This window comes from Gymnoscopelus microlampas, assembly GCF_963454915.1.
Source record: "Gymnoscopelus microlampas genome assembly, chromosome: 21".
Taxonomy (NCBI): domain Eukaryota; kingdom Metazoa; phylum Chordata; class Actinopteri; order Myctophiformes; family Myctophidae; genus Gymnoscopelus; species Gymnoscopelus microlampas.
In genome coordinates, this window is record NC_139958.1 from 33,022,215 (window position 1) to 33,038,526 (window position 16,312).

The 16,312-nt window shown below is 43.1% G+C and overlaps 1 protein-coding gene across 1 annotated transcript in view; it reads left to right on the forward strand.

Moving 5' to 3' along the window:
- whrna (whirlin a) overlaps window positions 1-16,312 on the forward strand; it is a gene marked incomplete at its 5' end in the record, with an annotated part of 218,535 nt that overhangs the window by 87,360 nt on the left and 114,863 nt on the right. Inside the window, 2 exons of the mRNA XM_084046074.1 lie at window positions 5,004-5,222; window positions 9,601-9,726. Coding sequence (XP_083902200.1) covers window positions 5,004-5,222; window positions 9,601-9,726 — 345 coding nt within the window. The remainder of the gene's footprint in view (window positions 1-5,003; window positions 5,223-9,600; window positions 9,727-16,312) is intronic.

Sequence of the window (16,312 nt, forward strand, 5' to 3'; positions counted from 1 at the left end):
TCACAAACCGCTGGCAAAGGCAGCCACGCAAGGCACCAACCTGCTAATCAGGAGCTGTTAGCGGTTAAAGGGATAGTTCACCCCCAAAATAGTCACCCCGTGGAGGCTTGAATTCATGGATATTTTTTAGTTTTTGTCGCATTCCTAAGCCAATAATTTGATGACCGGCAGCGGTTCCGGTAGGAGACACAAAGAGTCTCTTTTGTGTCTCCTCACCGGTCCGCTGGTCATCAATATTGGCTTAGGAATGCGACAAAAACAAATGAATATCCATGAATTCAAGTCTCCATAGGGTGACTAATCGATTTTTTTGGGTGAACTATCCCTTATAAGTGCCTTGCTCAAGGACACTTTGACGCGCAGCCAGGAGGAGCCAGCTGGGAGTCGAACCGGGGACCTTCCAATTCCAAGACGTCCGCGCTCTACCTCCTGAGTGATATGTGTGTCTGTGCAAATGAGTGTGTATGTATTTGTATACAGCATGTACTGTATATGCGTGCATCAGCCTGCAGGTGTGTTGTGGTTTGTCGGTGTGTGAGAAACGATTCATCAGTGCAACAACCTATCAAGTGTGGCCAATTAGTGGAAACAATTAGTGAGTGTTTTCAAGCCCGAGAAGCAAATAGGCTTTAACCACAAATTACCAGTATGCCCTGGTGGACCCTTTTCTTCTGTTCTCATAAGCCCAACCTGCTCTGAACGTTTATAGCAGCTAATTGTGTTCTTCCAAAGCTCATGACATGGAGTTGAGTGGACATTAAAGAGTATGTTAATACTAATATGTAACTAGCACACCTTCAGTGGTTGGAGGAGGTCTCCCTGCTTTTGTGCCAAGACATTTAGACCTTGTGGTCAGGTAGGACAACTGCTGGTTGACAAGCGGTATTGCCCTGAAACTGAAAGCGCAATATCGCCGAGCAGGTTTTCCGTCTTAGTTCAGTGGTACAATTTTGAATGTCAGGAAGAACATAAATGTTACGGATGTGGAGGGGGGGGGCATGTTTTGTGTGTATGATGTCGCTGTGGTGCTATTAGTTAAAGAACTCACCACTGGTACTGGTGGATGCTTAATCTTTCACTTCCCTAATGCAATAGCTAGTACGTTACACCTACATCGAGCCCGGGCTCGCCTAAATGAAGTCGGTCGGCTCGTGGAGCCCGGCGTTGCGTGCACAATGGATCACCCAGCTTCTCACAACGAGCACATTGTTTTGTCTGAGGCCTCATTCCAAAAGCAGTTTACCTGCCTTTGCCATTTCCCATTATACTCTGTTATATTTCCCATTATTTTTTTCCAGTACTGTTTGTTCCGCCTGGCGAGCAGCAGGCCTCGCTTCATCAGGGCAGTGTCACAATCAGCACCCCCCCCCCCCACCCCCCCACCCCCCCACCCCCCACAGACGAGGTGGCTTTAGCCCCACACAGCAACATGGGGAAACCAGTTGAGCACTCTGCGGAAACCCACACTGCCATCGGCATGCATTACATCCGTTAACCCATTGAGAGCGGGAACGCATCTGCGTCATTTTAATATTTCTTTGGCTATTCAAAAATAGCAGATCTACAAGCTCATAGCGTTATGAGCTTATGGATCTGCTATTTTCCGTGTGCAAATCTTTGAATATATTATGTTTTTTTAATATAAAATTTAACTCAAATCTTTGCTTTTGGGAGTCCCTGGAACAAAATATTTTTGATGGGGGGTCCGCGGCCAGATACATATAATTTTGGGGGCCCTTGACATGAAAAAAGAATAGAGAATAGAAGAAGAGAATCACTGATATTATAGCAACATACAAAAAAGCACAATTTTTCTGAGAACTGGATTTTGACATTTGTAGAATCCCCAGAAGCAAAGATTTTAGTTATAAATGTTCAAAGATTTGCACACATTTTCACGATAAAAAAAAAAAAGGCCAAAGTATAAAATAATGGTTACACACATGCATTCGCGGTTTTAACGGGTTAAGCCTGATTTATAGTTCGTCATACGACGATGTCGCGCGCCGGACATCGTCGTATGACCATTCGTGAGCTCACGGTTCGTTGCGTGGTGAAGTTTGAGCTAATTTGGGAAACGTGTCGCAACGCATCGCATCGCGAAGCCTCGTAGGCTCATAGATTGCCTATTTTCAGCGTGCAACACCGCCATACGACGGAGTAGCCTACAAAGGACGCATTAGCTCTGCTCCCCCCGCCTGCTCCTCTCCTGAGTCCTTGCATGCGTCGTCAGTGGTGGAAAAAGTACTCAAATGTTTTACTTAAGTAAAAGTATCAATACTGCAATGTAGAAGTACTCTGAAGTAAAAGTCCGGAATATCCAAATTTACTTCAGTAAAGGTACAAAAGTATTGGTATCAAAATGTACTTAAAGTACCAAAAGTAAAAGTACTAAAATGTTTGAAAATAGCAGATCTACAAGCTCACAACGCGTTGCGATGCGACGCGTTGTGAGCTTGTAGATCGGCTATTTTCAAATAGCCAAGGTATAAAATAAAGCTAAAGTGGTTAATGTACGTTTTATAATGTAATAATTGATATCTGCAAAGTAACTAGTAGTTTTCAAATAATTGTAGTGGAGTAAAAGAACAACATTTGCCCCTGAGATGTAGTGGAGTAAAAGTACTGAAAATTGGAAACACTCCAGTAAAGTAAAAAATACCTTGAGTAAATGTACTTAGTTACTTTACACCACTGTGCGTTGTGTTCCCCTAACTCTTTCGCTTCCCGTTTCATCCAAACACTGCTCACTCCGCCTGCTTCGTCCATTTCCCATAAATGCACGGTCAAATTTCTCGGCCCAGCACGCACCATGAGAGAGCCTGTTGGGAACCATAAATCAGAGTGGTGGCTTGGCAGAGAGAGAGAGAGAGAGAGAGAGAGAGAGAGAGAGAGAGAGAGAGAGAGAGAGAGAGAGAGAGAGAGAGAGAGAGAGAGAGAGAGAGAGAGAGAGAGAGAGAGAGAGAGAGAGAGAGAGAGAGAGAGAGAGAGAGAGAGAGAGAGAGAGAGAGAGAGAGAGAGAGAGACGCCAACCTGCACAAATTACATCACCCCATAAAACGGAGAGTGGGCCCGTGGTTTCGGTGTGAAAATATTGCGTTTTATGGGGTTAAATCTGAGATACAGTATGTTGATGATGATGATAATGATGATGATGAGGATGCAAAATTAGACTCCATCACTAAAAGCCCATCAAATATTAGTTTTCTATGCCTCTGCCGTTAGACAGCCGTGCCTGGAGGAGGTATTATGTTCCATCCCAACATTTGAACATGATATCTCAGGAATGCCTCGAGGGAATGTCATGACATTCGGGTCATAAGTGCACTTGGACTCGTGGAAGAATTTATCAGAAGTAGGTAGGGTCAAATGTCAAGGTCACTGTGACATCAGTCACCTCACAAACACGTTCATTAAATACCTTATGTGTTCATTCACTACATACATTATATGAGTCTGTCATGGATGTAAATGGCAACAAGTTGGCAGAGGCATACAGCCACAAAGCTGTATTCATAGTTTTTTTTTTGTATTTTATGTATGTATGACAGGTGTTTGATTCCTCACTCTGTCTGTCTGTCTGTCTGTCTGTCTGTCTGTCTGTCTGTCTGTCTGTCTGTCTGTCTGTCTGTCTGTCTGTCTGTCGCTCTGCCTCTTTCTTCTCTTTTTCTCTCATCCACTCTCTCTACCTCTTTCTATCTTATTCTCTCTCTCATTTTGTATTGTATGGGTTTGTCCTTATGAAAAGACATGCGAGGATAGACGGAGGCCCATGTCCTCTAATATCAGTAGGATTCAGAGAGAGAGAGTGAAGGGCCTGCAGTCTGCACACTCATGATAATCTGTGATCATCTAAATTGGAGTAATACCTCTCCAAGGAGAATTAAGAATCAGCTTTGTGAAAAGAAAAGGATTTGGTTGCCACATGTGCTCAAGTATGTCCTCTATATAATCCAAATGCTCTGAGACAAAAAAATGAAGTTGATCCAGCCTACTCCATTTGCATTTTAACAGGCAATTCAACAGCAGTAGTCATTACTGCTTGTGCACAGATTTATTGGAAAGTGAAGGAGGTGAATTACGATAGTTAGGACGACTTGAATTGTGTGAGGACCTATCCATGTTGTCCTTCCTCATGTTTCAGCTGTGATGATTAGTGTTTACATGTGAAATTTATTGTGGTTCTAATCATGTGGAAATGTCAAGGCGGGCTGACAAAGTATGTACATCCAAGGAGTGTGCTGGAGGCTCAACCAGCTAATGATCCAAATATTTAAATGCCATGCCATGGTGGTCTGGCATGTTTTTCAATATATGGGGCGATAATATCAGTAAATCTCAGTAAGATATGCCATGCTGACTCTGCTTGTTTTACAGACTGGCTGTATGCTAACCTGTCTGTCTGTCTGTCTGTCTGTCTGTCTGTCTGTCTGTCTGTCTGTCTGTCTGTCTGTCACAGCACATGCTGCTGTGTGCATAATGTTTTGAAACAGACCATGAAAGCCTGAAATGCCTGGTGAAACAAAACCTTCAAAGTTGTGTCATCTTTGTTGAACATCTATTTGGGCAAATATTAGTACGTTCTACTGTCTACTAGGCCAAAATGAGGTACAGCCAGGAGTGGTTCGCACCACAGATGTGCAAATTGCTTACGTCTCTTATTCCCTTTAAAACATAAATAAATGTTCTATTAGTGTGCTTCGATTCCACCAGTAGTACACAGTGTTTGTAGTGTGTGTGTGTGTGTGTGTGTGTGTGTGTGTGTGTGTGTGTGTGTGTGTGTGTGCGTGTCTGCGTGTGTGCGTGTCTGCGTGTGTCCGTGGGCACGTGTGTTTATCTCGGTAAAACCAAGAGATTTAAAAAGGATTGGATTATAGATCATAGTCTGAATGTCTTTGAAGTTCTGAATCATGTATGTGTGCTCGTTCTGGCAGATATCGACTTGGAAGCCGTTAAGATCATGCACGGAATTAACAACTTCTCCTCTCCTCTCCTCCCTTCAGGTGCTGAAAGGCAGTAAAAAGCTCAACCTCTCGGTGCGTTCTGTTGGTCGTATACCGGGCGGCTATGTCACCAACCACGTGTACACCTGGGTAGACCCCCAGGGACGGAGTGTGTCCCCGCCCCCCGACCTCCCCGAGCACCGGAGCGCCACGCTCAGGCGGACGGACAGCCAGCGGCGCAGCAACATGCAACTTCTGCAGGAAGGCGACGAAAAGAAGGTGGGCAGGTGCTAAACATGTGACCTACAGTACATGCTACTGCGTAAACAACACTCGTTGAAACAGTGATTTCTCATAGTAGCCTACAATTTAGATTATGTAAAGCCTGATTTATACTGCATCGTGAGACAGGGTCGCGTGCTGAAACTAGCCCAAGCTCACAGTTGTGAACTTGTAGCCTATATTAGGGGTTTGAAATACGGAACCGAACGGCCTTTAGCGAATGAACCGAAATGTGGTTGTTGTTTTTTTTTGCAGAACTAAAATACAGAGTTTCACACCAACATATTAAGCTGGTGCACCATACCCATTCACAACAGCACCACTACACATTCAGTGGAGTGTTGGGGAAGAGGAGCGCTTGTTTTTCTTACCTCAACGTCCTTAATTTTGAACAGTGAAATAGCTTCTACTACAGTGCTTTTTTTTTTAACCCACTTTGAACGGAATGTGCAGTTAAAAAGCGTTGTTGTTAGCCTATGTATATAGGGTTAAAATGGTTAAACAGATTTTGATGCTATATTAACAAATTGTGCTGGGGACCCCCTGGAACCCCATCTATAACATACACACACATAAGGAAACTACAGTAAGTTAAACTAATTATGACTATAATTAGGCTTGATATCAAACATATGCGAAAGCATATACGCAGCAGGGTACAATTAGATACGCAACAATAAATTAACATTTCCTGTGTATGACTTCCTCAGAAGTGCCCCTGAAGGCATCTGATTGTAATTTAGCTTCCGTAAGAGGCCTCCTGCTGAGAGTGTCATGGCACTAGAGATAGGGATCAAGCTTACTCGTCTTATCTTCATTTGGAGCCTGTTTTGTGTGATTGTGTGTCACTCTGGAGATAGATATCAGCAGGCTGCAGGCCCCATATTCCTATGTCTCTATCCACTGCTGTCTGTCAATTACAATCTCAACATAACCACTTAGAATTTTGTTAATAAATCCATCTTGTCTTCAGGGAATATTTTTCAGCTACACTTTTCAAATCAATACATGCTTTAACGACATTGATCATGCCGTCCCTAATTTATTTTTTATTTTTTATCCTACTATAAAATGAGGCAACCTCTGTCTCTCCTTCCTCGTGCATTGTTCCTCTCAGTGGGTTGACCACTGAGAGCACAACCTGCACACGGGGCATTGACCACTGGCATATGAAGAGAGGAACAAAGCCCATTTTTCACTCTCCCCCAAATTGAAGCTGTTTATTTGTATTTGTACAGTCCCTGCAGGTTATAGGATCTGTAGCCACGGTCATGGTACCATAAACCAGCCGGACGGTGGGTGTACCTAGCTTCGGGACTGCGCACACACACACACACACACACACACACACACACACACACACACACACACACACACACACACACACACACACACAAACGCCAGAGACAATGGCAGCACAGACAGCTTTATGAGCTGAGGAGTGCTTTTGATGTTATGTCCATTTTGCTTGCTCGCACAGAGCATTTATTGACACCCGCAACGTCCAAACCTATCAACCGTTGCTGTGCTTGAACGTCGTGTCATCATTGTCATCCGCGTTATTACCAAATAGCTGAAACAACGTAGCACAGACTTCTCATGGTTGTGGTATCGATTCGTGAATGACAGGGTCGTCAGACACAGCCTGGAGGATGAAGTGAGCCGCGCTCCTCTGCTATAAGTGTGCAAAGAAAGTTGGCGCGTTTGTGCTCCCAAAGTCTGCATATAGCTTGGGAGCGCACATATGGACTAATCCTACTATAAAAAGAGGAAACCTCTATCCTTTTGCCCTGCTGTCTGCCCTTGAAAAAAACTCAACAAAAAAAAAAGATTATTGCCATATAAAGAGAATGAGGAAGCAGATTTTTCTCTTTTCCCAAATTTACTTGCATTTTCGTGCACTCTCACCCAATTAAGACTGCTGTGGGCAGAGTGACTCAAAGGAGCAGTGCCAGGATTAATTGAATGGCAGGTGTTTTCAAATTGTCTAATTGTGCCCTTAAGGTGGCTCAAAGGTGCAAAGCTATAATAAAAAACAGCTGCTTGCTATAAAGGACTTTTTAGCAAGCTGCAGACCTAAGGCTGTGCTACACGTATCTTATACAGACTTGATGTGTAGGTGTGTGTGGTCAATAAAGCGCTGGGGCTTTAATTACAAAAGGTCTCATCAATTGTGTTGGCAACAACCCACAGTAGCACTCAGCGTGCTACAGTGACATAATGTGCTACAGTGACATAATCGGCTTTATAGTTATAGTTTCAGTGCTTGGTGTGTGGACTGCTCTTTACACTAATTTGCATTAAGTGCAACGATAACATAACTGTCAGTAAGTCTCTGCAAGTTGATTTTCATACCATACTGAATTGAAGTGGGTCATCCAAAAAAACAAACCACGTTTATTCTTTGGAAAATTGGTTGGCAGCACAGTTGTCAAGTATATGGTGAGTCATAGTCAATGGACTAGACATGCCAAACCAATGATATGATCCTTTAATGAGGCAGTGAAGAATGTTTGGTTTGCATACTAGAAAAGGTCTTGAGAATTAATCACAGCAGGGTCTAGTCGGGCTTGTGAGGTTATATAAATTGTTTGTTTGGCAGTTTGAGTGTTGTGTAAAGTGTATTGCTATGAGTCTCTAGAATAATGTTAGAAATGTTCTCCTGGTCAGAAATGGATTGTGATATATTGCTAATGTACTAGCTTGGACACCCTGGAGTGGTGGAGTTTATGTGGATGTCTGTCCAATGTTCTAATGCAGTGGTTTGAATGCCAAGGACCCCTAAATTGATATACATTTGGCCGCGGACCCCCATCTTAAAATGTTTTGTGCCAGGGACCCTCAGAAGCAAAGATTTGAGTTAAAAATGCTTGCTTTAAAAAATATATATATTCAAAGATATGCACACATTTTCAATATTTTTCAAAAATAGCGGATCTACAAGCTCATAGCGTGGCACTCGGTGCCGCACTATGAGCTTGTGTATCTGCTATTTTTGAATAGCCAAAGCTAAGTGGCTATTAACCACTTAGCTTTGGCTATTCAAAAATAGCATTTAAACCGTTACAATGATGGTGAACCTGGGGTACCCCCTGGTACCCCCCCAAGGACCACTGGTGGTCCCCGGACCACTGGTTGAGAACCACTGCTCTAAAAATCGTTAAATCCAACTGTTAAGTGCCGAGACCGTAGTGCTACGGTCCGGGTGCTTTTTCCTTTTTTTCATTTTTTTTTTTTCAATTTTCTACACGGACCATTTTCAGTGTAACACCACCGGAAGTCGAAACTATTTGCGATTCCGTTTTTCGTTTCCCGTCGGCCTCCATTCTAAGGCGCACACTAAAACTCAATTTTAGGGCCTTGTAGTTTTTTCTCCTCTTATTTCCCATGTTAACATAAACGGTCAGAACTCAAACACGGCTGCCCCGTTTGACACGTGGTCTTTTGCAGTAGACGCATGCAGATCTCGGCGATGTATGTAAACAAAGCAGAGCTCACTTTTTTGGATTTTAACACGGTATATGGCGACGTGAAAAAAACAAAAAACAACAAAAAAACCTTGGCACTGGTGAGTACATTCTGAGATTAGCCCTTGGCAGTGGATGTGTTAATAATTCCCCAATCACTTGTACTTTTACAAGCCAAAATGATTGGCTGATCATGACAGACATTATACTATGCAGTGAGCCTATCATACATCTATAGAAATATAACATCATCAGACACTGCCAGTCTACGGCACTTAAGTCATTGATACATTAGTTATGGCAGAGGCATGAACTCCATTATTCCTCTGAACTCCATTCAGATCAACCTCCTCATTACGAACACCAGTTCCTAACACACCGTACGGTTAGCGTTCAAGACTGGTGTGAGACCGGGCATAATCATTTCTGACACGCGTCAAGTTTTATATCCTCATTTCGTTCATAAATACCGACACCACGGATCCAGCAGGGACTTGAATTTTTGATTTAGCCAGCAAAGACATCTGCTTCAAAGACTACACATCTGGGATGTATCGTCGCTGTCGCGTCGAAACCTCGTATATGTCCAAAACCCGTTACTTTTCCGGAAATGGAAAGACATTTTTCAGACATAAATAGCCAGCTTACAGGCTCACTACTTTAGCTTGACACTCTAGTATGAGGAAGTATGGCATTAAATGAGCAAAAAAACGTAAAAAGTCGAAATTTGGCGATACAAGGTTTCTGCCTGACAGCGACGATATATATTTTAGGCCACACTTCTTGCTTTGTTACTTTCTTGCCTTTTATCAACCTCCCCGGATGTCTCTCTGTTCTTGCTCTCTCTCCCTCCTCCGCTCTCTCTCTCTCTCTCTCTCTCTCTCTCTCTCTCTCTCTGTCATTCTCAGGTCAACCTGGTGTTGGACGATGGTCGTTCTCTGGGTCTGATGATCCGTGGTGGCATGGAGTACGCTCTGGGCATTTACATCACCGGAGTGGACCGAGGTTCCGCTGCGGAGTGCGGAGGACTCAAGGTAACCACACCTAACTCTCTCTCTCTCTCTCTCTGTGTGTGTGTGTGTGTGTGTGTGTGTGTGTGTGTGTGTGTGTGTGTGTGTGTGTGTGTGTGTGTGTGTGTGTGTGTGTGTGTGTGTGTGTGTGTGTGTGTGTGTGTGTGTGTGTGTGTGTGTGTGTGTGTGTGTGTGTGTGTCTTTCGTACACTTTATTTCTCTCTATTTTTATCTGTCTGTCTCACACTCTCGCTCTATCACTCTCTCTCTCGCTCTCTGACATAACACGTGAAATATGTGACATTTATTCCAGTAATATGGTCACTGTAACCATGTTTTATAGCCTCCTCATCTTCTGCCCTCATATTTCTTATGACTTTTATATTTATTAATGAATGCTGTTATACAATGGTTCAGCGAGAGGCAGAGTCTGACATTTCACATCCCTGTCGTCATCCAGTGGGAGGTTGAAGAGGGGTCAGACCTTTAAAGGAGTTTACTGCAGGGTTATTATAGTTAACTAAAAGTGAAGAAATGACCAAAATGGAATTGACAAAACATTTTAGTTAGGGATGCACCGATATGGAAATTATTGATACCAATGTTTAAAATAATAATTTAGCCGATATCCGATACTGATACCGATTTTTGTTTATTTCGTTTTTGGTGTTATTTTTTCCTCCTTTTGTGCCAGGGCAACAAATACATCTTCATTATAAGAAATAACTGTTCAGAATCTGCAGAAACACAACATAATTGCCTTGATGCCAGTTACATTAAGTGCAAAAACATTGAATATGACATGATAATGTTTACTGTGATTATGGTAAGCTTACATTTCATATCACAAACTTAATAGAGTAAAAATTATTAACCAGCAAAAAATAAATAAATTCAGGTGCCCTTGGATCAGATGGGATTGAAACATCAGATAAAAACAGCCTCAAGGCGTTTGCCTTGTATTCATAGAGGCTGTTTCCTCCTTTTTACACCGAGTGCCCGGATCCTCTGTTTTCATCTTTCAAGCAATATGTCCTGTCAACCAGTAGTGGTCCTATACCTCTGACACCAGGGTCTCTACATTCCTCAGTAGTAGAGCTGGGAGACCACATGTTGTGTTTTTCTTTTTGTCTGTTCGTTTGTTAAAATATGTTACGGATTGCAGCCTTAATTTGTACTCCATTGTACGACGGCATCGCATACCTAAAATAGCTGATCTACAAGCTCGCATCATGGCGTGTTGTGAGCTCGTATATAGATCTACTATTTTCGCCGTGCTTTACTGTAGGTGTAATATGATTCTTCTTGAATGCAGTGCAGTGCTATTCAAGCAGTGGGGGGTCCGGTGGAAAACCAAACCTCTCTAACCTTAACATAATAACGAAGCCTCCCTCTATCCACTGAAGCGATGCGAGACGTATAAGCCGTGCTGGACCCATACAGAGAGAGGACTGAAGAAGAACCCCCGGCATTCCAACATCTATAGTGGGAAAAAACGCCGGCACTTCTTGTGATATGGGGCATTTAATGTGCCTGTCATAATGACACGGACAAGTACCCAGCCAGCGGAGGCTGCGAGGCCATATGCTGACGGACTTATGCTCCGTGTAAGCTCTTCATCGCTCGCCCGTTAAGAGATCTGGCGGTTTAACCCGTTCAATCCGGGTAACGCATCTGTGTCATTTTTTGAAAAATTGTGAACATTTTGTGCAACTCTTTGAATGTATATATATATTTTTAAAGCAAACGTTTGTAACTCAAATCTTTGCTTCTGTGGGTCCCTGGAACAAAATATTTGACAAATGTTCCCTTTAAAAATATATATTCAAAGATTTGCACAAATGTTCACGATTTTTCAAAAATAGCAGATCTACAAGCTCGTAGCGCGGCACTCGGTGCCGCGCTATGAGCTTGTAGATCTGCTATTTTTGAATAGCCAAAGAAATCTAAAATGACAGAGATGCGTTCCCGGATTGAATGGGTTAAGTGCCGTGGTGGCTTATTAGTGGGCCTGAACAGGCATGCGTGCACGCGCACACACACACACACACACACACACACACACACACACACACACACACACACACACACACACACACACACACACACACACACACACACACACACACACACACACACACACACACACACACACACACACACAAAATCAGCCCAGGATCGTGATCCTGGATGCTATTAGTAGCTGCACGGTAAAATCCAACATCCAGGGGCATAATTGAACTTGTGGGAGTGTAAAGATATGTAGCCTAATAAAGTTTACACACCGAGGGTTCACTGGATTTGTTTGGTCGATGCTTGCTGTGAGGCGTCCTTATAGAAAAGAGTATAAAGAGCAGAAGAGACGGGGTTTCCCTGTGGATCTGTGACATCATATTGATTACGTCAGTCAGACACGGCAGATTATTTGGGGAATTGACTTCCTTGGCCTACTGGCAGTCTGCACAAGACATTTGGCCGTCTGATTTGTATAGGGGTTTGAACTGACAGACACAAGGAGGCACAAACATTTGGGGTTCGTACGTCTCTCTCACACACACACACACACACACACACACACACACACACACACACACACACACACACACACACACACACACACACACACACACACACATCACACAGCCGAACACTCTTCTACACCAGTGGTTCTCAGAATGAGGTCCGGGGACCCCCAGGGGTCCTTGAGGAGTTACGGATCTGTAACTCCGAGAGTGTACAGATGGAGCCAAATGGACCCTTACGGGTCCATTTGGCTCCATCTGTACACTCTCAGAGTTGGGAGTTTACAGTGTAGATTGGGGTCCCGGAGATTAACAAAAAAAAGTGAATCAAATGGGGGTCCATGGCCGAATGCATATCAAACTGGGGGTCCTCGAAATTTGATTATTTGAGAATCACTCTTCTAGATTAGCCTGGCGTAGCCGACTATATCACTGCGTGGATATGAGTCTGGTGCTTCTATGAGGACGTTTTTTTTCCCAAGGGGCAGGATCAAAACAATGGCCCTCGACGCAATTGGTTAGACCTACAACCAACTACCAATTACGGTCTCCCATATTCGAATACTGGGCCCTGATTGGTTACACACGTCTTCTGGAGCAGGAAATGAATTCTCTATGGAGCAGACCCAAATCGCAGAGTGCAATTTGTTTTTGCACTCGCAGATTCGTCTGGTCCCAGGCTAGTTCTAGATGGCTGACCGCTTCAGTGGCAACGCCGTCAAAATAGACGTACCTTATTTACCTTATGAATTACCTTATGGAAAGAGAAATGATGATGATTTGCTTATTTCTCTTTTTTTTCTCCACTCGGTTTTATTCAGTTTTTGGGCCTTATTCTGCAGCCACAATAACTCTGTCTCATTGCTTTCTCCTCACGTGTTCCCTTCTCTGTGCTGGTTCCGGTGGGGTGCCGCCCTGTGCATTATTAGGCCGATGGATTTTCGGGGCGGGAGAAAAACTTTCAGCTTCTTCAGAGCTAAAAATTGCTTTTCTCCGCATCCCTTCTTCTCCCCGTCCACTCTGTTCATTTTTGATACCTGGCAAGCCGGCTGTTTGATGTGGAATATTGTCATTCAGATGGCTTTAAACAAATGGAAGGCAGTGGTGCGCTTGATAGGCAGCAGGCTTCCAACACAGTGTAAAATCCTGAGTGTTCATTTGACTCAACGAGTGTACGAATGGTTAATTTAAACACTGAGGGGTTTTACTGGGTACTTTAGTGCAGTGGTTTTCAAAGAGAGGTCCTTTGGGGGGTTGCCAGGGGGTCCTGTAGCCATATTAGATGTAGTTTAATGCATCTGTGCAATTTGCTTTGAATTATTACAGTAAAAAATGATGTTACGAGACTATTCTAATGTTTCGATATCACCAATATAAAGCTACTGTATGTCTGTGTGTACTGTATGTACAATTATGACATTCTGGTGAAGTGATCAAAATGTATGAAATTGTCTAAATGTTAGAAAATGTCATTTAATTTGAAACCATCTTTTTATGGTTTAAATATGAATATGTCCCAAGGACATAATTAATTTGACATTGGGGCTGGTCTAATGGAAGTAAGTTTGTATGTCCTTCCTTAGTGGACACCTGGCCTCACCTGTGTGGCTCAGTGCCAGGTGCGGTGATGACAATGAGGGCGAGCAAACCTGAGAAAGTGAGAACGAACGGACGGACGCATGCGCACACACACACACACACACACACACACACACACACACACACACACACACTAATAGGAAGAAAGGCACATATCATTACACATTTAATTTATTTTCTGATAACCTGTTGGGATGTCTGTAATTGTAATTACGGGGCCAGAGCTCAGCTCTGGACCTGTTTTGTTATTGGCAGTATTCTGTTTTTTCTGCCACTTTTCGCAGTTCTGGCTGAACCGTGCAGTCGCTTTTTACGAAACTCGGCCATACTGTATGGTAGATGGTCATGAAAAACGATCAAGAAATAATTCTCACAATCTTTCGTCCAAAGGTGGCGCTATAGCACTCAATTGAAAATGGCAACTTTGAACAGGTACAACTCATGCCCTGTTTGACCTACAGCCATGAAACTTGGATACACATATGCGTCTCCTCATGCTGAACAACTTTCACCCTCTGACTTTTGACCTCTGACCTTTAGATCTCCCACCATTTTGAATTATATGAAAAACAGTCATTGGCTCCTAACTTCTGCATTTTTTCACTTATGGAAAATCCGTTGGAAATTTTTGTAGGCAGTGGTCCAAAGTTCAAGTGTTAAACGTTTCGTGCAGATTGCTCAAAAATCCCAGGAGGAGATAGATTTTAACTATTACAGTTTTATGAAAATTATTCATCTGTGCCTAAAACATACATGCAGACTCACATTTCTTTGAAACTTTGCAGAAATGTACAGGGTCATTCCAAATATCACTGAAACCAATCTCACTCCAATTGGCCAAAGGGGGGCGCTATAGCAATTTTTTGAAAATGCAAACTTTAAACAGGCAAAAGTCATGCCTCGTTTGGCCGAAAGTCGTGAAACTTGCTTACACTTGTGCCTTGACTCATGAGGAACACATCTATCGCTTTGACCAGTAAGCTCCGCCCTTAGATTGTCCGCAATTTTGAGCAGTTTGAAAACACTTAAACCCAGGATTTTTCAGCTATTTGCGTGAAACTGTATCATCTGTGTGATCTCCTTTTTCACAGTTACTTGTCTGTTGGGCCAATGGCGTCTCCCTTAAATGAATGCCTCACAATCTCAAGGTCGCCAGTTCAAGCCTCACTTGATGCAGACTTAATTTAAGTTGAATTGCAAACAACATGACTGTATCAATGAATACATGTGCAAATGGTAAAGATAACCTGAAATGCTTATTTGAGAGTACGTTTTTTCAACGTATGACATACTTCATTCTGAAAATAGCTGATCTACAATCTCACAACTTTTCATGGTTTGTGAGCTTGTAGATCGGCTACTTTCACTAGTTTTGGTTCTGAGGAGATGTACAATTTCTTCATTGGTAAATGGTTTGTGAACGAGTGATCTTAGTGTTAGTGAAACAGGGGCTTGGTTCATGAAAGAAGGCAAGAGTTTATGATCTTCAACAGACAATATCAGCCTGGACAAAGCTATAGCACTATAGGTAGTGTTGCAGCCTATTAGTCTGAAGGTTGAGAGTTCGAATCCTGTTAATGGCAGTAGGTTGAGATGTCCAATCAAACCATTATGTTTCCATCTCTCTCTCTCATCGATCTATTGTTTCCATGTCACTCTCTCTCTCTTCAATCTATTCCGTTTCCATGTCTCTCTCTCTCTCTCTATTCACTGGCCCCGTATTATCGCTGCTTGCAGCTATATTTTGCATTGTTATTGTATGTCTGTATGTTTTGTAGCCAAAAACCCAAATACAATATTCACAAAACCTGTTTGAGAGAGAGAGAGAGAGAGAGAGAGAGAGGGAGAGGGAGAGCAAAAGCAAAGCAAAGTTTGTTGTTTACCCAGGGTGTCGGACTAAGCACGAAGCTTGTTTCCAGCCGGACCCTGCATGGAAGCCTTGCTCAAGGGCTATTCAGCGGTGATTCATGATTGATGTGATGAATTGGGGAATCGAACTAGGGACCTTCCGGTATCAAGGCCGCCCCTCTAACCACTAGGCCACCGCTGCCACTAAAGAGGGATAACATGTTCAGACGCAAAGACAGAACAACAAAGGAAGAAGAAAAGAAAGAGTTTTTAAAAAGGCATCTTGGGACATGTCTCACTGAAGGAGTTGCCGGGATGGCCGAAAGTACTACAACCTCATGACCCTATAGAATATCTAGCTTACTGGCTTTACGGATATGATGCAAACACTGCAGGGGAACAAAAAGGCAGAGTTGTGAGAAGAAAAGGGAAGGGCCAGAGAGGAGGCGTTGCACCAGCAGGAGTTTCAGGATGAGGACATAAAGATCAGAGAAACCATGGAGGCAGCCACGGAATAATACCAGAGACTGAAACCACTGAACCTGCCGATTACATCCGTGTGGACACAACCTCTGGCCCAGAAAGTGAAGTTATCAAAGCACATGAGGAGACAGAGGACACAAACAATAGATAAGTTTTGG